The sequence below is a fragment of the Myotis daubentonii genome, chromosome 3 (genome assembly GCF_963259705.1).
Source record: "Myotis daubentonii chromosome 3, mMyoDau2.1, whole genome shotgun sequence".
NCBI classification, from domain to species: Eukaryota; Metazoa; Chordata; class Mammalia; order Chiroptera; family Vespertilionidae; genus Myotis; species Myotis daubentonii.
The window spans coordinates 68,656,851-68,683,789 of NC_081842.1; the positions used below are offsets into that span (position 1 = coordinate 68,656,851).

Consider the following 26,939-nt stretch of genomic DNA (forward strand, 5'->3'; position numbering starts at 1 on the left):
CTAGAATAAAGCCCCTGCGGGTCCGGGGGGAGGGGGGTGCTGGAACCTGCCTCTCGGTCCCGCCTATCAGCCCGAGGAGATGATGCGCGGGGACTCACATTCACAGCAGCAAGAGAGCTGGGTGGTCGTTTCTCACTCCTTCCAGTAGCACTTTGCAGCGGCAGGGACCCTGAGATGGGACCGAGCAGGTGATTAACAGGCAGGGAGGACGGCCGCCTTGACGGTCAGCTGCCTGTGCTGCATGGCTTTTGCTAGAATGGTGCACTGATTCGATTTTCTCCAGGCTGAGGGAGGTCGCACCAGGGCCGTTGCTAAGAGCCCTCCAAAAAGCCAGCCCTCTCCTGTTGTCAGTCAAGCCCGCCGCCTCCCTCCCGCTGAGAGCTTCTTTCTCAGCCGCAGGATTCTTGCCCCTCCTCTGGGGGACGCGGCCCCTCGGATCCCAGGCCAGCGCACAGCTGCACTGGGGATGGGGCCTGCGAGAGGGTCCATGCAGTCAGCTGTCCATCTGTCAGGGGTTGCCAAGCCGCTCCCCCCTGCCTGAGGGAACAGTTGTCTGGCAGGATGGGACAGGAGGGGCTGAGAGCTGCAGCCATTAACTGGCTCTGCTGCTAGCCAGATTTCATCCAGAAACTTCCATCCTGTGGGAAACTGTTGTGCCTCAGGTTGACTTATTCAAGGACTGCAGCTTTTTAATGCTGTTTTTACTAGAAAGACACCGAGAGCATGTTTTATAAATTAAAAAGAGCTCAATATGCTAAGAACTCTTGGAATAAAAGATTTGGATAGGGTGTAAAGATTTTATTTTCATTAAGGAACAGTAGAGGACAACTAATGTATTATCAGTGGTAACTATGTTTGCAAACAAGACTTCAGAAGAAATCATCAGACTTATGTTGACCTGAAATTTGTTTTTATAACTGTTAAAGGGTTTGGCAGTTTATCTTCCTAGTCTGGGAGTAAAGATCGAGTCTTACTGGTTTTGTCTAAGTCTCTGGGTACTTATCGTGAGAGAAACAGCCAAAAACTGTTCTCTGGTTCATTCAACAAAATAGTTTTTGAGCACTTAACTGTTTCAAATACTGTGCTCGAGAGAAATAGAGCATAATTCTTGCCTCAGGAACGATTGATCATTTGACTCAGGCACATTAGATAAAGCAATTCTAGTACATGGGGTGGTGATCTTTGTTTCTGTGGGAAATTGATTAGAAGCTGTGCAGGAAATGACTCCTCAAATAATACATGTATTGCAAAAAAATCTACTGCTGTCTGGAGCCTGGACTAGTGAAAATTTAATTACTTAGTACATAAGTGGTGGGTGTGCCTGAGAAAAGACTTAGTGGTCAATAGTTGAAGGCTTAGGGAAGAGAATTCTGAAAAAGTAAGGGTTGTGGGAGATTCGGGAGGTCTGAGGAGAGCAGCCAGTTTAAAAAACAGCATGAGAAGGGCTGACTAATGAAGGTCTTCATGCTGCGTGGACTCCTCAGTTGGGGAAGTTCTACAGACAACAGAACTCTCTCCAGAGACTTCGAGCAAAGGGAAAAGGAGGGAAAATTGTCAGCAGAATTTTGAACGTCACTGAGTTGCATCATGGGTGGCAGCAATAAGGGCAATTGCAACCTCAGACTAAGGAAAGGGAGGCCCGGGGAGAAGGTATGTCACTTTTTCTGCAGCTGGGATTACTTTAAGGAAGATTTGGTTTGTTAATAAAGACAGAAACAATTCTGAAGGAGGTGCATTTGCCCCCATTTTAGATTTTTTCAGGCTATGCTTTGCAGATCTTTTATACCCAAAGATTTCTTCCCATTGCAACAAAATAACTGGGTGCTTTAAGTGAATGCTTGAGGTCAAGGTTCTGGAGAGGATATGGCGCCAGCAAGGTATAGGTTAGATGTGTCCAGAAATTCACAGGAAGTAATTACAGAAAAGAAGCTTGATTCCCTGGAGGAGTGACAGTGGAAATTGGCTCAACCCTGTGTTTACTGAGTGTCTACTAGTATAGTTAATTTTTCAACATAGTTTTTAAGTGCCCATGTATTGAGATTTAAAAAAATGAATGAGACATGGTGACATGGTTTAGTAGCCAAGCTAAACTTGTAAACAATAGGTGCCAGCCAGGTATCATGCTAAAACTATAGACAAGATACAAAGGTACAATTATACCTAGAGGAAGAGGGTAGGGGATTATGGAAAAGGTTTATAAGTGAAATGACTTTAAGTCTTAAAAGATGAGTATGTGTTTGCCCAATGAATGGGGCAAGGTATTTGCTAGGTGGATGGGTGAAGGCAAGGGGGGAAATGTTAGTGGCAAAAGCAGCTTAGTTAAGAAGGTGAAAATGTTCTAATATTCACAAAGCAAAGGGTTAAAGGGAAGAGACACACAGTAAGAAAAATTAGTCTGGCATGTCAGGCAGGCCCCAGATCATGCAATAGTGTGGTTGCAAATGCCCATGGTTAAATTTCTAGGAATTTTGAGGGCCAATGTTTAAATTCATCCATTATAAACAATTAAATTATATAAACTTACACTTAAATAATTATATTACAAACCAAAGTCAAATACTCAAAACAGATCACAAAGTTATTTTGCTATGTTTTAATATTACCTTTGTTTTTGAGGATATTTATATTTATTGTCTCTATATAGTTGTCCATGAAAGAATGTTCAGCCTAAGAAAAAGTCTTATAAGAGTTTAGTTGAGCCAAACTGATGACAATGACCAGGAAGCAAAATCTCAACAGACTGAGAAAAACGCTCTGGAGAATGGCAGTTTTACAGCTTATTTTATACATTAGTGGACGGATTAGTGCACATTGAAAGGAAATTAATTAGAACATTTTAATATCGCTATTTGCCCTTTCTCTATAATAGAAGCGTCAACCAAATTCATGATCGACAATGACAGATTGAAACACATGTGTGCGATTTGCACCAGCAAGAACTTTATATGTACTGTGCATGCACAAGTCAACTTAGCCATATATATATATATATATATATATATATATATATATATATATATACACACACTAGAGGCCTGGTGCACAAAAATTTGTGCACTCGGGGGGGGTCCCTCAGCCCGGCCTATGCCCTCTTGCAGTCTGGGACCCCTTGGAGGATGTCCACCTGCTGGTTTAGACCTGCTCCCTGGGGGATCGGGCCCAAGCTGGCAGTCAGACATCCCTCTGGCAACCCGGCAGCCCTCGGGGGATGTCCACTTGCCAGCAAGGAGCAGGCCTAAGCTGCAGTCGGACATCCTTAGTGCTGCTGAGGAGGCGGGAGAGGCTCCCACCACCACCGCTGTACTGGCAGTCATCAGCCTGGCTTGTGGCTGAGCAGAGCTCCCCCTGTGGGAGCGCACTGACCACCAGGGGGCAGCTCCTGCATTGAGCACCTGCCCCCTGGTGGTCATGTGTGTCATAGTGACCAGTCATTCCCAGTCGTTCTGCTGTTAGGGTCAGTTTGCATATTACCCTTTTATTATAGATAGAGGCCTGGTACATGGGTGGGGGCCAGCTGGTTTTCCCTGAAGGGTGTCCCAGATCAGGGTGGGGTCCCACTAGGGTGCCTGGACAGCCTGGGTGAGGGGCTGATGGGTGTTTGCAGGCTGGTCACACCCCTTTCAGGGTGGGGGTCCCCAATGGGGTGCCTGGTCAGCCTGGGTGAGGGGCTGATGGCAGTTTGCAGACTGCTCAAGCCCCCCCCCCCCCGGTGGGGACCCTCACCCCATGGAGGTTTGGCCAGCCTGGGTGAGGGGCTGATGGTTGTTTTCAGGCTGGCCACACCCCCTTTAGGATGGGGGCATCCCCACTGGGGTGCCTGGCCAGTCCGAGTGAGGGGCTGAGGGCCATTTTCAGGCTGGCCAAGCCTCCTGGCGACGGAAGCTCCCAGTCTCTCCTTTTTTTCTTTCTTTATTTTTTTTATTCTGGGATTTATTTTCCTTCTATAATTGAAACTTTGTAGCCTTGAGAGGAGCTCAGGGCCGGCCAGGGCGGGTGGAGGGAAGCCTCCTGCTCGCTCCAGCTCCGAGGCCATGGCCGGCTAAAAGCAGGTATCTGGGGTTTATTTTCCTTCTATAATTGAAACTTTGTTGCTTTGAGTGGAGCTCGGAGCCGGCCGCGGCAGACTGGGGAGCTTGGCTTCCTCCATCATTGGGGCAACCAAGCCTCCTGCTTGCTCCATCTCTGTGGCTGCTGGCCGCCATCTTGGTTGGGTTAATTTGCATGTAGTTGCTCTGATTGGCTGGTGGGCGTGGCTTAAGGCATAGCGAAGGTATGGTCAATTTGCATGTTTGTCTTTTATTAGTGTAGATATGAAGTGAAGCACCCCAACTTCTCTTTCAGGTAATCATCAGCAACACAGCAGTAAATATCAACACAAAGCAGATTATTATTGTAGGTCACACAGGGAGAACAAAGGGTAAAATATTTAACTGCAGCAGTGTTTGACTATATTCTGCACAGTGAGAAAACCTGAAGTCATTTTCAAGTTCCACCATTTCTTACTTCTTTTCAGTCGAATCAAGTTTCTAAGATTTCTATATTTCTGTTTTCTGGCTAATGAAAAGAAAATAGGATTCCACCGAGTCTCCTATCTACCTACTCCAGGACTTCTGTGAGGATCAAATGAGATGAGGCATGGGAAAATGCTTCACAGACATTTGGTTAGTGTAAAATGTTTCCACCTGGCTATGAAGCAAGTTGTGTTCCTGGGCTGAAGAAACTGCAAGGAGGCTAGTTGCCAGGGAGAGGAAGCCGGGTGTTGCTACATAATGTCAGTACCCCGACAGACACTTAGCATATTTGCCTTTTATATATATAGATTTCCAGTGCACATCATATGTACTGGCCATTGGTTGGATGGTCACATGGATGTATGTCAGTCACTTAGCCTTTTATATATATACTAGAGGCCTAGTGCACAAAAATTTGTGCTCTGGGGGGGGGGGAGGTTCTTCAGCCCAGCCTGTGCCCTCTCACAGTCTGGGACCCCTCGGGAGATAATGACCTGCTGGCTTAGGCCTGCTCCAGGGTGGCAGAGGGCAGGCCCAATCCCTAGGTGCAGCACCTGGTCGGGCTCAGAGCAGGGCCGTTTGGGGAGTTGGGGCACCGCCCCCTGTCATGCACAGAGCAGGGCAGATCTGGAGGTTGTGATGCCACCCCTAGTCATGCTCAGGGTAGGGCCGATTGTGGGGTTGGGGCACCGCCCCCTGTCACACACAGAGCAGGGCCAATCAGGGGGTTGGGGCGCTGCCCCCTGTCACTCACAGAGCAGGGCCCATCAGGGGTGTTGGGGCTCCATACCCTGTCATGCACAGAGCAGGGTCGATCAGGGGGTTGGGGCACCACACCCTGTCACACTCAGGGCAGGGCCGATGGGGAAGTTATGGCTCTACCCCGTCACACACAGAGCAGGGCCCATGGGGGTGGGGGTTGGGACGCCGCACCCTGTCACACACAGAGCCGCAGGGCGATCGGGGGTTGGGGATCTCCCCCATATCAGGCACAGAGCAGGGCTGATCAGGGGGTTGGGGCACCTTCCCCTGTAACGAACAGAGCAGGGTGGATAGGGAGGTTGTGGCCCTGCCCCCTGTCACACACAGAGCCGCAGGGCAATCAGGGGGTTTGGGCACTGTCCCCTGTCACGCTGATCCCAGTGCCGGGAGGCCTCACGGCTCCGCTGATCCTGGTGCTGAGAGGCATATTACCCTTTTACTATATAGGATAGAGGCCTGGTGCATGGGTGCGGGCCAGCTGGTTTGCCCTGAAGGGTGTCCTGGATCAGGGTGTGGGTCCCCACTGGGATGCCTGGCCAGCCTGGATGAGGGAATGATGGCTGTTTGCAGCTGGTCACACACCCTTCAGGGTGGGGGTCCCCATTGGGGTGCCTGGCCAGTCTGGGTGAGGGGCTGAGGGCTGTTTTCAGGCTGGTGGGTGACTGAAGCTTCCAACCGCTCCTTTTTTCTTTCTTTTTTTAATTCTGGGCCAGCTTTAGCTCTGAGGCTTGGCTCCAGCTCTTAGGCCTCAGCTGCTGAAAGCAGGTATCTGGTTTGTTTGGGTTCTATAATCAAAACAGTGTTTCAACTCCAGCTCTGAGATCCCAGCTGGCTGAAAACAGGTTTCCGGGGTTTTGTTTAGCTTCTATATTTGTAACAATGTTTCAAACTGCAAGCTCAGAGGCTGGCAGTGGCAGGCGGGGAACGTTGGAGTCCGCCGTCACTGAAGCAAGCAAGCCTCATGTTCGCTTCAAGCTGCCTGGCTGCTGGTCGCCATCTTGGCTGGCAGTTAATTTGCATATCGCCCTGATTAGCCAATGGGAAGGGTAGCAGACATATGGCTAATTACCATGTTTCTCTTTTATTAGATAGGATATAGATTAGCATCCAGGGAGGAACCAGGGAGGGTTACATGAAATCCATGGAGGTAGATGAGGAAGGTGGGAAAAATCAAAGCAAATCTGGTTCTGGGAAAGAATAGTCCTCTGCTATTTCAAAGGTATATTTTCTTTGATGCACAAAGACAATAGACAATATCAAAGGTAAAGATTGACCTTTGTCAAAGAAGCTACAGGCCCACGTAGCCCTCATGACCCACTTTTAGTTAGGAATTGATATGTTCAGACCACCCTGTCTCTGAGTTTGTAAGACCCACCATGCGGGCCTCCCCTGAGCTTATCACATTTAGTATGTGGGCCATTTTTCCTCTAGAAGATAGTGTATATTCTACATAACAATGTGCTATGGCTACTTCTTCCCAGCTTCCTCATATTCAGTGACGTCACAGTGGTAGCATGAAAGCAGCCAAGGCAAGAGTATTTATGCCATAGATGTTGGTAAACTCTACGAATCAAGGAGCCCCCTCTTGAATGCCCTGGAAATTCATACTTACATATCATCCAAAAGAGGGGTGTGTGTGTGTGTGTGTGTGTGTTTTCATAGGGAAAGGGACCCAGCAGTTCTGATTTGGATGAAAGAAAGGGAGAGGGTCAGATGACTAAGAAGTTTGACCTGTATACAGGCGTAGTGGTGGTGCCATTTATTGTAAGGGGACTCATAGGTAGGGAGGCATCTAAAGGGGGAGCATAGTAAGGTTTGTACTCACTGGGTTTGGGATGTTCATGGTTCATCCCAGATCATTAGGCAGTGGTTTTATGTACTTGGAGCTCAGGAGAAAAGCCTGTAATGGAGGAATGTACTTGAATCACCTGTATGCAGGTAGCACTTAAAACACGGAGCATGGGTGTGGTTGCTCAAGGTACATAAGTAAGTAACAAAGTCAGAATGAAAAGGGGCATATTAACATTACAAGGTGGGCAAGGAGGAGAGCCAGCAAAATGGGTTGATGTAGCATGGTCAGAGACACCTGGGGATAAACAACGGCAACACCTCTGACCTCAATGGTCCTTTGAAAGAGGGAGGCTGGCATATAAACTGAGAATCTCAAAGGAGTACTATCAAAGGGCATGAGGAGGGTGCTTGCTTTTCATGAGAGAGCACAGAGGACCCAGCGACGAACTTGACCCACTGGGTCAAGTTTTAAAGAGAGAGGGATGAGGAGCTCCTTTGATCTGTCAGCAAAACCCTGGAAGCCCAAGACAAGAGAGAGCCCAAATGGGAAAGTTTAATTTCCTCTGAAGATTCATTTGGTTTAAAAAAAACCTGGCTGCCTTTTTCTAGGTATATTCCCTAAGCAGCAAATCATCACATTTTCCCCTTGAACCAAGTTATGCATATATGAGTATGTTCTAAACTAAAGTTACTTTAGATTTGTATGTAAAGGGGATCTTAAAATGTATATAATTCTAACCATCTTCCTCCGGAAAACAGTTCTTTCGTTTTTTTTCCTTTTGTAAACCGTCCCAAATTTAATATGTCACATATTCCTTTTGGGTGCTGCCCTGGAAATGGCTATGTGGTAGGTAATGTTCTACTTGCTTTCTATCTCCTTTATAAAACTCAGCCCTGCCCAAAGCCCTTTTCCTCCTCTCCTCTGCACAGGCCTTTCTATTGGTTCCTCTGAGGACAGCACACTGTTTAGATTTGGCTGGAAGTGCCTCTGAGCTCAGCAGATGCAGGAGAAGCAAGTACAGTGTATCATGTGGCCTCACTGAGCCTGCCTTTCCATTGAACATGCTGAGGTTGTTTAGAGGGGTCATGGCGCTTTTTGGCTTTTTGAATAACGCAGGAGATCAACAGCACAAGGCACTCAGGGGCTGCTGGTTGTTGGAGCATTTTCCCTGTCACTGAATATATAGCATGGAGTGGTTTTAGTGGGGGGAAAAGAGCTTTGGGGAAAAATTAAAAAGGAACACTGAAGAAATTAATAATTTACTAGAATACACTAAATCCCACTGATTCAAACTCCTATTGAATTTTTGATGCTACCCTCTGCAAAGCTAGATTAAATTTTAAAATTGTTTCTATCTTTAGGTATTGATTTCCCCCTCCTCCTTTCTTTAACCATTGAGCATTTGAAAGGATATCACACCACACATGCTCCAGATCGCCACAGGAAGTTAGTAAAGGGTAACTACTACTTTGCCTCTACTTTTCTTCCTAAATCCCCATGGACTGCATTCATCAGTTCCTCACAGGACTGTGCTCTGTGCGTACTAAAAGCAAAAAGGTAGTGACTCCTATGTTTCCTTCTATTTGTGCTGTACTTAATTCCTACACTTTATTATCTAGGTTTATATTGTCGTTTTACAGATGAAGAAACCTCAGGGAGGCTAAGTATATTGTATCACAGGGCTAGTAAATATGGTGGGCCAGGATTGAAATCCACTCTATAGTCTGTCAGTAACCATTATACATACTATTCTTCCTCTACAGGTGTACTATGAATCTGTAATCGTATTTATTACATTTTATTGTAGTTATGTAACATGGGTCGGGCCCTTTCCTCATCTTTGCAATCCTTGTGCCTGCCAGTGACTGGAATAGCTCTTCTACCATCCACTATCAACTCCTTCTAGCACCAGGCACTGTGGCACACACAATTCACATATTTATGATTTTTGTTTGGTATAAAAGATAACTCAGTCTGTAGTTTTATTGCCTTGTAGGACATTAACCTGTTTCATATCTGTGTCAGGCTTCCTGAAGACCACTTCTAGGTTTGATTTGTTAGGACTCGGCATATAACTGTACTCACCGCTACAATTTATGACAGCAAAAGGATACAAAGCAAAATCCACAAAGGGCAAAGAACCTGAGGTGAAATCTGGAAAAACTAGGCACGAAGCATCAAAGAATTCTCTCCCAGTGGAGTCACACTGGATGAACTTAATCCCAGTCGTGTTGTGACAGCCCAGAGTTTTTACTGGGAGCTGGCCACTTAGGCAATCTCTGCCTGGCACCTATGCCAGACAAAATTCCAGACTCCCAGAGGCAAGCAGGTGTTCAGCACAAACTGCATTGTTTGTACGGACAGTTTATGCACAGTGAGCCACTTTTATCAGGCTGGGAACCCCCCTAAAATTCAAGTTCCCAGATGCCAGCCAAGGGCCAATCTGGTATGCAGGTCTCTGAGGATAAGCTGTCAGGCTGCTGCTATGTTAACCCTTTTTGGCACAAGAATTTAATCCCAGCATTCTTTCTTCCTGTTGTCAACTTTGTTTTATTTTGACAGACATAGCTCTACCAAGCTAAATGAAATCCAACCAAACCTAAATCTAAAATACACCAACTCAATAGTAGAGACTGACTACTGCAGTTATTAAAAAAACAAACACAAAAAACTTTGTATTTGTATTTAATATTTTCTTACTATATTTGCACTTCTGAAAGTCCTCTTAAATGGCAAGTACTTGCCTATTGAAATCTAAGGCACACATTAATAATAAAGAAGTGTTTCTGCAGGTAGGCAATACTATGTAATGATAATTCCCTCTTTAAAATATGAAATATATCATTAAATTTCCCCATTTAAATATATTACATATAAGCCAAAACTTAGAAATGATATAACCCCTGTATATCACTGTAGCTTTGAGCCTTTAAAAAAGATAGCCTTAATTTTAAGTTTAAATATAACATGCAGAATAGTCTTTATTTTTTGAACTTTATTATGCTTCAGATGTTTCTCTAATCATTTTAAGTTTGTGTTCCTATATTTTGTGAATTGATTTTAAAATCAGAATTTTACAAGTCTCCATATACAATGATACCAAACAAAATACGAAAATTTTAAGCTTTATTAATAATTCTAAGGAGACGAGAACACAATTAAAAGCTGACACAGTTAACAAAAGCATTAGAAGTTAAACATCTCTTGAATAAAAATATAGGAAATATAATAATGGAAAAAAAAATCAGGGACTGAAGGAAGAAGAAAGTTTTCCAATTTTCGAGCAGCTGGTATATTCCGCCCTCTGATTCTGCAGGTTATATATCTCTGGATTTAACCAACCACGGGTCAAAAATACTTAAAAAAAGAAAAACTCCAGAAGGTTGATTCCTAAAACAATACAGTATGACAACTATTTACAAAGCATTTGCATTGGAGTAGGTAGTACAAACCATCTAGAGCTGATTTAAAGTGTACAGTAGGATGTGTGCAGGTTAGATGTAAATACTATGCCATTTTTCTATAATAGACTTGAGCATCCTCAGAATCTGGTATCCAAGAGGTGGAGGGTGTCCTGGAACCAATCCCTGGAGGGTATAGAGGAACAATTGTACTTTCTTCACAATTTATATCACTTAAGTGCAAAGACATCATTAAATAAAACCTCATGTGATATCTACAAAATAATGGTAAGAGGAAAAAAACCTAATATCAGGATCTTCTGGATCCACTAGTTTACATACCGATTACAAAAGTGATTCTAGGTAACTACAGTTGAAAGCCTATCAATTAAGTCATCAATAGTGCAAACAAGAAGATGAATGTCTGCTTTTTCTTTCATTCGGTGATCACCATGTTTCCGAAGGATGACATCTACATCTGTGCTGACTACTCGGTCAGCAATCTGTATGGACGTGTGCCAAGATACAACGTCATCCTTCATGCAATGGAGCAATCTTATAGGGCAGTTCACAGGAATAGGGCTATGTAATAAGCAGTGGTGTTCAGCTTCTTTAATGAAACTATGCTGAATGTGATAAACTCCTTCTTCATTGTATTTTGATGGCATGCTCCACACGCCTTTCATCTCTATTTCCTTTTGTGCCTATTGAAAAAAATTAGGAAAATAGAAGTATTTATGACATACTAACACGTGCAATAATATTAAACAATATAAGAATTTAAATAGAAAAATATGTACAATATAATATAAATATTTAGGCATTTTTATGTCTTTTTTAATACCAGAAAGATTTGATTCAGTGAAATTGAGTGGTTGAAATCCATTGATTTCAGTGAAAAGCTGTATATCTGAAAGTTATACTTCTAAATATGTCTCAAATGACTTGAAAACAAGAAATTCAAAAAATATAAAATGTATGAAACTATAGTATTATCATGGGGTTTTCTGCATTAAAAAACATGTGAACCAAATATTTAAAGCAAAAATGATACTCAGTTGTCTTTAAGCTATTCCGGATTGCTCCTGAATTTGTAATTTCAGTAATTAAAACTTAGTTTCACTGGTTATTAAATAAAGTGAAAACTATGCTAATTATTGAGACACAATAATGGTTGCATTTTAAACATCCCTACTCAAATAGCTGTTATCTGCCACTGAATTGAATGAATGTTGTTCATCTGAAGAACAAACTTCACAGAATGTTTTATGTCCTGAATCCTCAAAAAAAAAAAAAAAGTTCAGAAATAGCAAAAATAGTATTAACCAAAGAAAATGTGCAATATGCATGAGTTCTACACCAAGAAACGGTATCAAGGCAATGTGGTTGAGAAGCTTGGTTTCCAAACAGCTGTACATCCTGTCTGACGCCCTCTAGTGTCCAAAGAAGGAGACAATGATTAGCGTCAGTAAAGAGGTACACCAAGTTCCTACGCAGTGAGAAATGCTGGGTTTTAACATCTCAAAGCTAGAAAAAATAGTAACACTCCCCACTTCTGCTCCCTGGACATTTTTGGGCTAGCTGTTTGTATAGAAAATAAAAAAAATAGTGGTCCTAGTGTCCCTACTCTTTCCTTACACATGTTTTTAAGTTACCAAGGGCTCAACATGTTTCTGTTAACTGTTTCCTGGTCTGATTTAGGATTAGCAAAAATGTGCTGATTGGCAGAATATAGATCTTCTCAGTCACTCAGGGGGTATCTACCATATACCATAATCCTCCCTTTGAGTGATGTGAACATACACACAAATAGAAATGTACCTTAGATCTTGTCATTTCTCAATAACAAACAAAAGAAACCACCCTATTAAATCAACTCCTTTCCACTCTGCCACATTCTTAAAATAATTTCTTACCATGAGCAGCATTATATTAGCGAGTTAGAGGATGCAGTCAAGAGGTCCAAGGTTTAGATGCAGAAAGATGCAATGGTAGGAAATTTAGCAGCATGAGGATACTGAGCAACTTATGTATGACAAATAATCAAGAAAGTGAAAAAAACTCAGAAATAGGAGATAAGTGCAAGGAAAACCGGCCTCACAATTTTAGACCTGACAGGAAATCATAAAGAACCTGACTGCAGACAATGCCATTTCTTAAGGAGACGGGAAGAACAAGTAAGCTAAGACTAAACTTAAAACATAATATATGGCACTGGGTTCAATGCAGAACTTGAGACATTTAACACTACATATGCTATTTTTTCTTACTTTTATTTCTCTTTTTCCTTCTGCTCCTTCACTCTCTAGAGCAGGGTTCTCAAACTTCACCTGAAAGACTTGTTAAAACAGCTTATTAGGCCACACTCCCAGTTTCTGATTTAGTAGGTCTCAGGTGAAGCTCAAGAATATGCTTTTTGACTTTTTTTACTGAATTAAATTTAATGCAGTGACACTGGTTAATACATTATATAGATCCCTAAGTTTCAAGTGTACAATTATGTGATACATTACCTGTATGCTCATCCCCCAAATCTAGTCTCCTTCAGTCACTATATTTCCCCCTTTACCTTTTTTGCCCCCTCGCCCTTTCCTCTGGTAACCACCATACTGTTGTCTGTATGAGTTTGTTTACTTTGTTGCTTTCTGTTTTATATCCCACACTAGAGGTCCGGTGAACAAAAATTTGTGCACTTGGGGAGGGGAGGGTCCATCAGCCCAGCCTGTGCCCTCTTGCAGTCTGGGAACCCTCGGGGGATGACCACCCGCTGGCTTAGGCCCGCTCCATGGGGGACTGGGCCTAAGCTGGCAATCAGACGTCCCTCTGGCATCCCAGGAGCCCTCAGGGGATGTCCACTTGCCAGCGGGGAGCAAGCCTAGACTGCAGTCTGACATCCCTAGTGCTGCTGAGGAGGCGGGAGAGGCTCCCACCACCACCGCTGTACTGGCAGCCATCAGCCTGGCTTGTGGCTGAGCAGAGCTCCCCCTGTGGGAGTGCACTGACCACCAGGGGAGAGCTTCTGCATTGAGCATCTGTCCCCTGGTAGCCAGTGTGTGTCATAGTGACCAGTCATTCCCAGTCGTTCTACTGTTCGGGTCAGTTTGCATATTACCCTTTTATTATATAGGATAGAGGCCTGGTGCATGGGTGGGGGCTGGCTGGTTTGCCCCGAAGGGTGTCCCGGATCAGGGTGGGGGTCCCGCTGAGGTGTCTAGCCAGCCTGGGTGAGGGGCTGATGGCTGTTTGTAGGCTGGTTACACCCCCTTCAGGGTAGGGGTCCCCACTGGGGTTCCTGGCCAGCCTGGATGAGGGGATCATGGCTGTTTCAGGCTGGCCACACCCCCTTTAGTGTGTGGGGGGGTCCCCATTGGGGTGCCTGGCCAGTCTGGGTGAGGGGCTGAGAGCCGTTTTCAGGCTGGCCAAGCCCCCCGGCGATAGAAGCTCCCAGCCTCTCCTCTTTTTCTTTTTCTTTTTTAATTCTGGGATTTATTTACCTTCTATAATTGAAACTTTGTTGCCTTCAGTGGAGCTCAGAGCTGGCCACGGCAGGCGGGAAGCTTAGCTTCCTCCACCACTGGAGCAACCAAGCCTCCTGCTCGCTCCAGCTCCTTGGCCATGGCCAGCTGAAAGCAGGTATCTGGGGCTTATTTATCTTCTATAATTGAAATTTTGTTGCCTTCAGTGGAGCTCAGAGCTGGTCGTGGCAGGTGGGAAGCTTGGCTTCCTCCATCATTGGAGCAACCAAGCCTCCTGCTCGCTCCAGCTCCATGGCTGCCAGCCGCCATCTTGGTTGGGTTAATTTGCATATAGTCGCTCTGATTGGCTGGTGGGCATGGCTTAAGGCACAGTGAAGGTACAGTCAATTTGCATGTTTGTCTTTTATTAGATTAAATATGAGTGAAATTATATGGCACCCCTATGTCCACTGTTCACTGCAGCACTATTCACAGTAGCCAAGATCCAGAAACAAAGTGTCTTTCAATGGATGACTAGATCAAGAAGATGTGGTACATATTTGCAATGGAATTCTAATCAGCCATAAAAAAAATGCCATTTGCAACAACATTTGAATTTTGAGAGTGTCATGTTAAGCGAAATAAGTCAAATGAAAAAGGACAAGAACCATAAGAATATGCCTTTCTAAGAAGTTCTCAGGTGCTGAGGCTGCTGGCCTAGGGACTATACTTTTTGAGCCGCTGCTCTAGACCATTTTCCTTTCTCTAATTTTCCGGGCCACAGGCTTGCCAGAATCTTAGTACCACAGGTAAAATTTAGATCCCTAAGAAAAGATGCCCAAGGAAAACTCAATAGATTTAATAAATAAATAACATATACAAAAATAAACAACTATTACCCACTATTTCTTTACCCTTGCAGACAACTGAAGTGCTTAAACATATGTCCAATAATAAAGTATAATAAACTAATTACCTTCCCAGTTATTTCAGAAACCTCATTCTACCATATTTTGCTGAGGAATATACTAATAATGAAAAAGTAATCTCTTGGAAGATGAGAAGTAGGAGTAAAAAAAAGAATGTCAACTAAATATCTAAGACAGAATTGGCTATCTTATCTCCTGTGAGCTAATTCTTGGAGAGCTGTGCTGAGAGGATCTGAGGCTGTTTACAGGCTAAAAAAAAAAAAAAAAAAGAAGTCATAATTGATTAGTCAAGTTTAATGTGGTCATACGAATAGGTACTATTTCTCACATGCCACAAAGAGGAAAAGAAGAGATCATGATGCATGATCAAAATAAGTAAATGCAATTAATAAAGAAAATGTTGCTAAAAAAAGACATTTAAAGTGTTATTTCATTAATATGGCTCCAACATTTGCCAGAATGAATTGAAGAGACTGAAGAAAAGGAAACCTTAAACAAGAGACTAAATAGTAAAGAAAGCAAAGAGATGGTATTTAAAAAAGCAGCTAAGACAAAAGATGGGCCAAAATAGTAAATCACAGGAATGATGACACATGAACAAATATTCAAAGAAAGAGGAAGCAGAAGGATGACAGGAGGTATGCCTGTGACTTACCTCAACAGGAAGCTGATTAAACTCTGTCACTAGGCCATCTACAGCTGCAGCTATACCAATAAGGGCCACAACCTTTTGTGGCCGTGCAATTGCAGCATGAAGCATAAGCCATCCGCCGAGGCTAGATCCAACTAGTATCTAAAATTGAAAATATGTGTAGTTTTAAAGAGCAATTTTTTTCTTTTCTATAAAGGTAGTGAGTAATTTAACAGAATTTATATACTTTTTTTCTTTTATATCCTTTGGCTCCCAGACTTTTTAATAGTTGATACAAAGCAGAATTAAAATTATGATTACTTTTTGTTAAAGTATTTGGTCTACAATGGAGAATTATGACAATAAAATAGGTAAAATAAGTAAAATGGTACTTACATTTTATGAGGAAGTTAAAATGACAGAACAATTTTAAGTCAAATATCAATATTGGTTGTTAAAATTTAAATAAATTTTCATATCAAAGAAACAGCTCAAATATCATGAGGGTATCATCAACAATGATATCATATTTAACAAAAATAGTCACCTGTGGTCCTTCAGCTAAGTCATCAATTATAGAAAGAACATCTTTTCTCCATTTTCCTACTGTAGACTCTTCTAAGTTACCTTCTGATTGTCCAACTCCTGAGTAATCAAACCTGAAAAAGGGAAAATACATATCTATATCCAGATATCTATCTAACTACATACTTGTTTCTCTGATTTTTAAGGAATATAGCACATTCATCATTATACAATGCCTAAAATGTATTAAATCCTATTGGCTTAACCATCAAATAGCCCCAAGAGCCATTCACTTTCTGATCTCCTCCACTGCTGGCAGCCGGGTCCATGTCACTATCCTCTCTTGACTGATCTAAGAGTCTCCCTTTCCAATTTTCACCCTCATAGTCTATTCCCCACATTGTAGTCAGTGATCTTTTTAAAATAAAAATCATGTCTTGTACAAACCTGCCAAAGGCTTTCTATAATCCTATATAATAAAAGGCTAATATGCAAATTGTCCCCTCGGGAGTTCAACTGACTGGGAGTTCAACCGTTGCTATGACGTACACTGACCACCAGAAGGCAGCATGGAACAAAGGAAGACCCTGGCTGGCAGCTGGCAGCAGGGGGAAGGAAGGCCCCGATTGGCCCTGATTGCTGGCCAGGCCTAGGGACCCTATCTATGCATGAATTTCATGCACTAGGCCTCTAGTCTTTAAATAAAATCCAAGGTCCTTACTACACTCTGGCCCCTGACTGCCTCTCTGATCTTGTTCCGTACTGCTCTCTCTCCCTCACAACCACATTGTCCCTCTCCTTCTTGAAGTTAATGGAAAACATCACCCATGTTCCTGCCCTAGAAGTTTTACATCTGCTTCTCTCTCCACATGGAATACTCTACCTCCAGATATCCACTTAGATGGCTCCCTCACTTGACTCAGGCCTTTGGCTCAAATGTTACATCCCCAGAGGTCTCCTCTGACCATTCATTCTAAAATGGCACTCCTTCCATCATTCTCTACTCCCTTACCCTGCTTTATTTTCTTCACTAGAGGCCAGGTGCATGGAATTTGTTCATGGGTAGGGTCCCTAGGCCTGGCCATCGATCAGGGCCAATCAGGTTCCCCACCTCCTGGCCTCGCCGTCTACTCCTTCCTTCACTCCCTCAGCGCCCTGCTGCTGGTCGCCAGCCGTGTTCCGCGCTGCCCCATGGTGGTCTGCGCATGTTATAGCGAGCAATCGAACTCCTGGTCTCTGGGTCAAACTCCCGAGGGGACAATCTGCATATTAGCCTTTTATTATATAGGATAGCAAACATTGCTACTTGACATTATACGTGACATTTGATTATTTTGTGTGTGCTCTGTCTCCCACACTAGCATGGAAGCTCCATATGAGCACAGGCTTTGTTTTGTTCACCACTGCTTTCCCAGTGCCTCGCACATGGTAAGTGCTTAGTATATACTTACTGAATTATTAGTGGAAAGGAAAGAGATCAAAATCAAATTAATTACCAGCCCATCCACTTAGTTTCTTCTCCTTCCAACTTCTTAGTTCTCCTGGCTCAAAGTCTGCCTGATCTGTGAATTTCATCTCTCCTCAAGGTCTCAATTCAATAAATCTACCACTCCTGTAGATCGCCATAAACCCTAGTTATATTTAACTACCCACAATTCTAAGCCCATTCATAACTTTGAGTCTTTGTATGGTTTCCTACTGCCTACAAGACCCACCTTTCCTACCCAAATTCCTAATTGTGTCACCTCCTTTGAGGAACTTTCTTTGCAACATATGCCCTGTTTAGAACCAGTCACTGTCTTATGTATGTACTCAATTAACACTTTTCATACTGTGTGTTGTAATCAGGTTTTGAGTACAGTGGGGCCTTGACTTACGAGTTTCCCGACTAACGAGTTTTTAGAGATACAAGCCGTCTCTCAGCCCATTTTTTGCTTTGAGTTGCGAGCTAAAATTTGGGTTACGAGCCAGCTTCAGATACCCCACCACTAGTTGGCGCAGCGAACGTCACAGTGAACGCCAGAACATCAGCCCAGCATCAGGTGCCTCACTCGTTCACTGTAATGATTTGAAATACGAGTAATTTGAGTTACGAGCTCCGTCACGGAAAGAATTAAACTCTTAAGGCCTCACTGTATTTGTTTCTCTCTGACTAGAATGTCAGGTCTTCAAGGTCGTACTGTCTTATTCAAAATTGCCTGCCCTGTATCATCCATACTCACTCACTTGCATTTTTTCCCCCTTACATTCTTTCCATTCTCTACAATTTGGTAACACCAATATCCTGGTGCAGCTCTTTGTCATCTCAAAACCACCATATCACAGTAACCTGCTAACTGTGCTCTATGACTCTATTCTCTCTTTGGATGGATCCACTTTATAACTGACAGATTATATTGATATGGCATTTATTTCAACGGCTCCCTGTGACATACAACATAAAAAATTAGTACTTTAGCCTGTATTTTTAGGCCATTATATTCTGGTCACCCCAGATTGACCTTTATTATTTCATCAAAGGAAACTACTGCTTTGGCCAAATTGATCAACTTGCTGCTCCTAAAGTAAGCTCTGTTTTCTTTCTCTGTTGCATGAGTCATACTATTTCCTTCACCTGAAATACCTTTTCCCATCACCTTCATTACTGATCTCCTCTCTCAGAACTTCGTACAAATGAACCTTTTTTTGCTGGAAAGCCTTTGCAGAAAAAGAAAAAAAAAATCTCTAGCTAATGAAATTTCTACAGAATTCATTTTTATCAATCACAATCAAAACCTGCTTTATAAGACAGTTTGTGTTCATATGTATGTCTTATCCCCCTGAGACTGTCTTTGCATTGTCCATAGTGACTAAGTATGTAAACCTCACAGTGAGTATCATAATACATTCTGAATGAATAGAAATGGAAGGTAAAAGTAAAAGATTTTATTCAAATTTTAGCTTTCATTTTTTTCTGATTCTTAAAATCTTGTAAAAACTAATAAATCCCAATGTTTAGTATACACGTAAGAGTATGTATGTAATATATAATATATATTTCTTTACAGATAAGGGATTTGTAAGTGATGATGGAGAAGAAAGAAATTAAAATTTTCTTTAGGTGTCTAGTGAAATGACTCTTGGGAAATGGGGCAACAAGGCAGCTGCTGAAGTCTAAATCACAGTAATTATTTCCTCTCAGTCCAGGATACATAGGAGACCAGGGAAAAGAGGAGAGAAAGGCACCAACTAGTCCTCCTTTTCTTCTCCTTGATAGGCAATTGGGTATTTCTCCTTGCTGCATTTTTTATATTTTCCTTCCAAATATATGGTAAAGATGCAGAATACATATAAAGGCACTTCATAAAGGAAATTATAACCATTTAGTGAGACTAATAGGTTGCAAGTAAGAACCCTAACTAAAAGTTAAAGATAATTCAAATATATTCAGCAGTTTTAGGACTTTTAAACACAGGAACAAAATCTGTCCTAGCCCGGCCAGAAAGGCTTAGTTGGCCGAGCAATGTCTCCATGCACCAAGAGGTTGTTGGTTCTATTCCCAGTCAGGGGCACATGTCCTGGTTTCAATCCCCAGTATCAGGTGAGAAAGAAAATTGGGGATTTAAGTGGATAGAAAAGTCTTTATAAAAGAACACTGAAGAATAGTGCAGGAAGCAGCCAATTAATATTTCTTTCTCATCGATGTTTCTCTCTCTCTCTCTCTCTCTCTCTCTCTCTCTATCTCTCCCTCCCCCGCCCTGCTTCTCCGTCTCTCCTCCTCCCTCTTCCCTCTCTCCCCCTCTCATTTCCTCTCTCTGAACTCAATAAAAACATATTAAAAAAAAAAAGTCTGTCCTAGTAGCCTCAATACTCTAGGACATATTCCCAAATCTAGAATTAAATATTCTATTAGGAATAATTATGCTAGAATACCAGCCCTAAAACAAAATGTTATAGTCCTTAGCTCTGACTCAATTTTATTTTAGGCATGGTGACAGGACATTAAGAATACATTTTCATATAGACAGACGTACTACTTGTTGTATAATACATAAAACTAACCATTTCCTCAAGATCTAAATTTTACAGCCAACAATCACAATAAAAGTAAACTGAGAAATTTTAGTATAAATAGAAGATAAAATCTCTTATAGCAAGCTAAATGCAATAGGTAATGGTGATTAGACTGTAATGGAGTTTTGATAAAAGCAAATAACAGACTTGATCAAATTAAAAATTTGTAGTGAAAGGCTATCCTTTTTAAAGGTTTGTTAGTATAAAGATACTAGAGGCCCGGTGCACGAATTCTTACACCAGTGGGGTCCCTCGGCCAGGCCTATGGGATCGGGCTGAAACTGGCTCTCCGACATCCCCCAAGGGGTCCCAGATTGTGAGAGGGCGCAGGCCAGGCCTAGGGACCCCAACGGTGCATGATCAGGGCCAGGAAGGGACACAGGATGTTGGCCAGCCAGGGAGGGACCCTGGGAAGGCTCCAGGGAATGTCTGGCCCGTCTTGCTCAGTCCCAATTGGCCGGACCCCAGCAGCAAGCTAATCTACCAGTCGGAGCGTCTGCCCCCTGGTGGTCAGTGCACGTCATAGCGACTGGTCGACAGTCTGCTCCCCGGTGGTCAGTGCACTTCATAATGAGCGACTGAGAGGCCTTAGCATATCATTAGCATATTACGCTTTGATTGGTTGAATGGACAACCGGATACTTAGCATATTGGGCTTTTATTACATAGGATACATAGACTGCATTTTAACACCATACCACTTAATAGTCTCCAAACATTATAATTCTATTATGATTACTCAATATACCTTTAAAATGTATTTTACATATATCCAAAATGCAGAAAACCTACATATGTCTTATAGGGAGATAGAAATGGATAGCTCTCACAGCCTCAATTTAAACTTAAGAACTGGCAAAAAGGTTATTTCTTGATTCAAAATATTTTAGGGACAAAGAGGGAGAATGATGACAATATTTCTGTTATCATGATATTTTGCTGAGGCTAGTCCCCTTCCTAGATAGCTCTTCCTTCTTATCCCAAACCTAACTATTCTTCAATGTTCCTTTATAAAGACTTTTCTATCCACTTAAATCCCCAGTTTTCTTTCTCTCACCTGATAAAGTAAAGGGTACTGCTCTTTTGACACTATCACTTTCTGATGAGTATTTTTCCCAAATTACTCATATGCATTTTCTCCTGTTTCCCAGCCTTATAAAAGGTTCTTTAAGGGTAATGACCATCCTATATAATAAAAGCCTAATATACTAAGTGTCCAGTTGGTCGTCCGTTCAACCAATCAAAGTGTAATATGCTAATGATATACTAAGACCGCTCAACCGTTTGCTATGATGTGCACTGACCACTAGGAGGCAGACAGTCGACTGGTCGACCAGTCACTATAACGTGCACTAACCACCAGGAGGCAGGCACTCCAACCAGTTGGTTAACACATTGTATGCGGGAAACGTATTTATACGTTTTACGTATTTATACGTTCTACCAGTGTAGAAGAGCACGGGACACGTATTAATACGTTTTTTATAGACTAGTGGTAGAATGCGGGTAACGTATAAATACGTAAACTAAAGTTATCGTAATTTTACTGAACGTTGCCATTTGCACAAGAAATTAGCAAAAATCGCCCGCGCCACCTGTTAGCGAGCAATAAAAACTACCCGCAAACAATGTGTTAACTTGTTGCTGGGGTCTGGCCAATCGGGACTGAGCGAGAAGGGCCAGACACGCCCTACCCGACTGGCCAACCTCCCATGTTCCTCCTCGGCCCCGATAGTGCACCGTTGGGGTCTCTTGGCCTGGCCTGCGCCCTCTCACAATCCAGGACCCCCTTGGGGGATGTCAGTGAGCCAGTTTTGGCCCGATCCAATAGGCCAGGCCGAGGGATCCCGCTGGTGCACGAATTCGTGCACCGGGCCTCGGCGGTTCTCAACCTGTGAGTTGCGACCATCGGAAAACACATATAGCATATCAGATATTTACATTACAATTCATAAAAGTAGCAAAATTACAGTTATGAAGTAGCAACGAAAATAATTTTATGGTTGGGGTCACCACAACATGAGGAACTGTATTAAAGGATCGTGGTATTAGGAAGGTTGAGAACCACTGCCTAGTGCAGTGATGGCGAACCTTTTGAGCTCGGCGTGTCAGCATTTTGAAAAACCCTAACTTAATTCTAGTGCCGTGTCACATATAGAAATTTTTTGATATTTGCAAACCATAGTAAAACAAAGACTTATATTTTTGATATTTATTTTATATATTTAAATGCCATTTAACAAAGAAAAATCAACCAAAAAAATGAGTTCATAGGTTTGCCATCACTGGCCTAGTGTTTTATATTTCACAGCACCCAAAACAGTGCTAGAAAGTCTACTTGCAAAAGATACACCAGTCTTCAGAACAAGTTAATAGATTTTTTAAGAGTTCTGAGAATGAAAATGAAACAATTAGTTAATCTGATAAAAGAACTAAGAACTAATTATAAATGCTATATAATTGATATAATTTTTACTATTATGTTAAACACATACTAGTAAAGTCTAAAAGTTTTTATTATTTTATTCCTAAAAGCTGTATTTTCTAGATCTACTGAGCAAATGTTAGTGGAACTACCTTTTTCTAGGCTGTTCTGAAAATAATTCAGAAATTACCTTAATCAAATCTCATTTTTTTAATGATGAAAATAGGTCCAGTGTTTATTAACGGACTTATGTGTCACAGTTATTGCTAGAATTGATTCTACGGCCCATGTTTCTTGAGTTCCAGGCCAGTGCTCTTTCTATTAAACCATACTATCTTTTCTGGCAAATTAGGCACTAAATAAATAATTGTTATAGGTAAACAAACCTAGTAACAGCAACATAAACATGTTATTTTACTAAAATAATTATCAGCATAAAATATTACAAATTGTGAAATCAAGTTTTAGTTAAACACCATATATCCCTATTTATACTTATACATATTCAAATCACAGCAGTGAGGAGAAAGAAAACGCAGGAAATGTGAATTATATAATACTAATTTTACAATACAGGAGGCCCTCCAATATTTTGTTCAAGGCTGTTCCATTATAATATTGATGAGATGTCACAGGCATTTAACTCTTGTTTATATCAATTAGTCTATGGTAAAACTGGCTTGTTTATATGTCATTTCACTTAAAGTTGCAGAACTTATCAATGACATTAACTGATGACTTACTGTACTTTTAAATGCATATATATTATTTTTAAATACATATTTTAGAAAGTAAGGTAATAAACAGTGGTAAGTAAAAGTCCTTAAGCCCCAAATGGAAAACCACAATATAATCACAAGAAAGCCAACTATAGTATATTGGTTTGTTGTCTTATTAGGTTATTGTAGCTAAAGAACTTAGTTATCATTAGTTTCCTTTCCTGCCAGCATTCAATGTGGCACAAAGACTTTTTAAAAAGGTCTTTTAAAGGTTGCATTTACAAGCACCCTAAGTCACAAGGAAGTTTACAACCATTAAAATAAATTAATCTATAAAAATGCTGGCTTGCTTCAATTGGTTAGAGCAGAAGTAATTCTCCACTGACATGCTACATGGTAGTAATATTTTCTCTAAAATGTGTTGTTCCTACCTTATATAGGCGTGACCTAGAGATTTGCAAAACTCCTCAATCGCCAATGCTTTTGTACCAGTCATATTAGAAATATAGCCAGGGAGGAAGATAATTCCTGGACTTTTGCCTTTTAGTCTCTTATAAGCCAGTTTTGGAAGGTCTGGTCGACTAAGGAAAGAGACTGATGCCTTTTGTCTGCAAGCTAAACAAAGTACACAAAACATAAACCAGAGTTTGCAAATACAGTTTTTGGAAAACCATATATATATGTATATATATTTTTTCAATCTTAACTTTAACTTGTCAAATTGATGTCAAATACTATTTCCACTTAATAGAAAACACAAAACACTGATGTATTCTATTCGTCTGTGCATATTCTATGACAAGTCTGTGCATATCTTCATTTCAAAATCAGTACCTTCTTTGAGTAAGGTCCAATCTTGCTTCTTCAAAAACGTTTGAAACCTTCCTCTCCTTTACTGTGGCTACAAAAACTTGTCAGTCTCTTCCATGTGAGCTGATAAAGTTTACCTCATTCTGGATTTAAGAAGTTGATTTTAAAAAATTAAATTGGAGACCTTAAAACTATTACTTTTACATGTAAGCTTGTTTCAAAGTTTCCATGTATAGTGAAGTATTACAAATTTAAAACTTTCAGTGAAAAGCAGGGCTAGAAGGAGCCAGTTACATTGGTTGGCAGATTGTATAAGCAGAAATGTTCATTTCCCGTTTCCCTAGTTCAGCACTCAAAAATCCTCCCTATCCTGTTAATGTTACTTCCCAACACAAGAATGTCTCCGCGAGACAATCATCTATTTAACCTCGGTAAGCTTTAAGTGGACAGGTTAACATTATATCCATAAAGGATCTTTGTACAATAAGAATTCGTTCAAAGCCTGGTGCTTCAGTGCTCAATAGATGAACTGGAACTTCTTTAATGAAATGTAATAATGAAATGACACACTACGCTAGAAAAACATATAACACGTCTTTTGATTGTGTACAATTAAATGCAAGTTAAACTGATTATAAACATTTAAACATTTTAACTCAAAACAAAGAGTATCTGCAATGACAATTCCCATTCCAAGCAATCATGCATCTGAGTGCCCAAGGTGTGGACAAAACAAAACCAAAAGCTAAAAAGGCAAACTTTAGAAAGACAGACTATATACACTTTGAACAATTATTAATTCCAATGGGTTAAATCTGAAAAGAAACATCAATGGAGCTCAGCTGTTAAGTGTATATACATTTTGGGGGGCCACCCTATACATGGGAGGGTAGCGCTGGAATAGGAAGAGGGAGGAACCAAGCACAAGATAAAGAAAATGGTAAAGGCTCCGATTTCTGGTTTAGATTACAGTGTCCTTTATCAAGGAATGATGATGGTTTTCACGGAGCGGGAGCCTCGAGAAGACAAAATGAGAAATAAGGCTCGATCTTTATACACTTTTACAACGAGACTGTTCCAATTGTAAGTCCCCTCAAGTCCACGGAGGGCAGGTCCGTGCACCTTCACAGAGTCACGATCTGTAAAAACCCCTACAACCCACAGAGAAAAAAGAAGAAAAATGAACTAATCAGCAAACGCGGTAAATGCTCGTTAACTTTCCCTCTTCGGCGCTGAGCGCAGGGCAGGCGGGCGGAGAGCGGGACCCTGGCGGAGCGTCACCGCTGGCAGAGGCCGGGCCCCGGGTCCAGGACACCCCGGGCCGCCGCGCTGCTCTCGCACAGCCTTCGCCAGAGCTGCCGGGACAAGGACATTTTTGAACGGGGCGCCAAAAACGCACAGAAAGGAACGGGTGAAACCGGGATGTCCGAAAGAACGCTTTCTGTTCCCGTCTTTCGGGCACTAACCTGGGAACCACCGTGGCGCCTTCTCGGGCTTCCGAACGAGTAACGTGCAGAGGCCACGGTGGAAGCCGAAGGAGACGGCCGTACAGCCCCACCTCCGACAAGGACCCCTGGCCGCCACAGCCGCCATGCCCACTCCAGCCATCTTCCCAGCGGCCCCTGCGCCCCGCGCTGAGCTACGGAGATGCCGCAGGGCGCAGAGGAAGCGAGGCTGCGCATGCGCCCCGGCTGGAAGACGGGATTGGCTAAAGAGCGCCCGGAAGACTCGCGGCGCTCGGAAGCGCGCATGCGCAAAGCGGCGTCGCTCTTGCCCGCTTTCGCTTTGGGGCAGTTGGTTGCCCTCTGGGGCGTGTCGCTAGCTATTGCTCAGCGGGCAGGTAGGTATTGCAGGGCTGGAAGCAGCGCGGAACCTTTCCAAGGTTCATAGGTTGGAAACCCGCTGTCTCATCGCCCTGAGGGCTCTAGGGAGTGGAAGCATAAAAGTTAAGCTTGATGCAGTACAAGTCGCTCTCACCCTCTTGAGGGCTTTTTTTGCATTTTTATTCTTAAACTTTATTATTTTTTTTCCATCACCATTTATCCTCCCTATATCTCCTCTACCTCCAACCCCTGACAGTTCTAACCTGTACTGGAGAGGCTTCCACAATCTGACCGCAAACCCACTTGTTTAAAGAGTGGAACAGAACATTCATCCTCCTCCGCCCCTTTCTAAATTTGGTTTTGTTCTTGCTCTTCCTCTTCCTCTGCCTGACTACTGAGTCAGTCTGACCCTTGCCTCACGTTATATGCAAAAATAAGTCCCAGTAGATTGAAAAACCAAAACAAAAACAAACTCTCTCGTTTTCCTCTCTAAAATCCATAAAAACATATTTTCAGGTGAGGATTTTTAAAAATCTCAACAGAAGAAATAAGTACATTTAGGAGAATATTTCTTAAATATATTTTTAATTGATTTTTCACAGAAAGGAAGGGAGAGGGATAGAGAGCCAGAAACATTGATGAGAGAGAAACATCGATGAGAGAGAAAAACATCGATCAGCCGTCTCCTGCACGCCTCTTACTGGGGATGTGCCCACAACCAAGGTACATGCTGTTAGCCAGAATCGAACCTGGGACCTTTCAGTCCGCAGGCCGATGCTCTATCCACTGAGCCAAACTGGTTAGGGTAGAAAGAACTTAATCTTAAAACTTGCAATTCCCAAATCATAAAGAATAAAAACATTTGACTATATACAGATTTAAGCATTTTTAATGTATTTTTATTGATTTCAGAGAGGGAAGGAGGAGAAAGTCATTGAAATATCAATGATGAGAGAGAATCATTGATCAGCTGCCTCCTGCCTCCCTCCCCCCACCGCTGGGGATGGAACCCACAACCCCCGGCATGTGCCCTTGACCAGAATTGAATCCAGGACCTCCTGGTTTATAGGTCGAGGCTCAACCATTGAGCCACGTCAGCCAGG

General features: G+C 42.3%; 1 protein-coding gene across 2 annotated transcripts; it reads right to left on the bottom strand.

Moving 5' to 3' along the window:
- Positions 1-50: 50 nt before the first annotated feature.
- ABHD10 (abhydrolase domain containing 10, depalmitoylase) lies at positions 51-25,673 on the bottom strand. Of its 2 annotated transcripts, XM_059687869.1 has the most exons (6): positions 25,480-25,673; positions 23,635-23,818; positions 16,029-16,140; positions 15,506-15,643; positions 7,099-7,173; positions 51-169 (listed from the first exon to the last, which is right to left on the bottom strand). In XM_059687869.1, the coding sequence occupies exons 1-5, from the start codon at positions 25,619-25,621 to the stop codon at positions 7,120-7,122; spliced, it is 630 nt and encodes a 209-aa protein (XP_059543852.1). In that variant the 5' UTR covers positions 25,622-25,673; the 3' UTR covers positions 51-169; positions 7,099-7,119. The 2 variants fall into 2 exon arrangements, with proteins under 2 accessions (XP_059543852.1, XP_059543851.1); XM_059687868.1 differs by lacking the exons at positions 51-169; positions 7,099-7,173 and adding an exon at positions 10,175-11,170 and having other exon boundaries at positions 25,480-25,669.
- Positions 25,674-26,939: the final 1,266 nt, after the last annotated feature.

Excerpts from the sequence above, each read along its gene's own strand:
- ABHD10 (XM_059687868.1), bottom strand. The coding sequence starts at position 25,621 with ATGGCTGGAGTGGGCATGGCGGCTGTGGCGGCCAGGGGTCCTTGTCGG. Across the intron at positions 16,141-23,634 it reads CTAGGTCACGCCTATATAAG|GTTTGATTACTCAGGAGTTG; the intron begins GTAGGAACAACA and ends TCCCTTTTTCAG. Across the intron at positions 11,171-15,505 it reads TTAATCAGCTTCCTGTTGAG|GCACAAAAGGAAATAGAGAT; the intron begins GTAAGTCACAGG and ends TTTTTTCAATAG.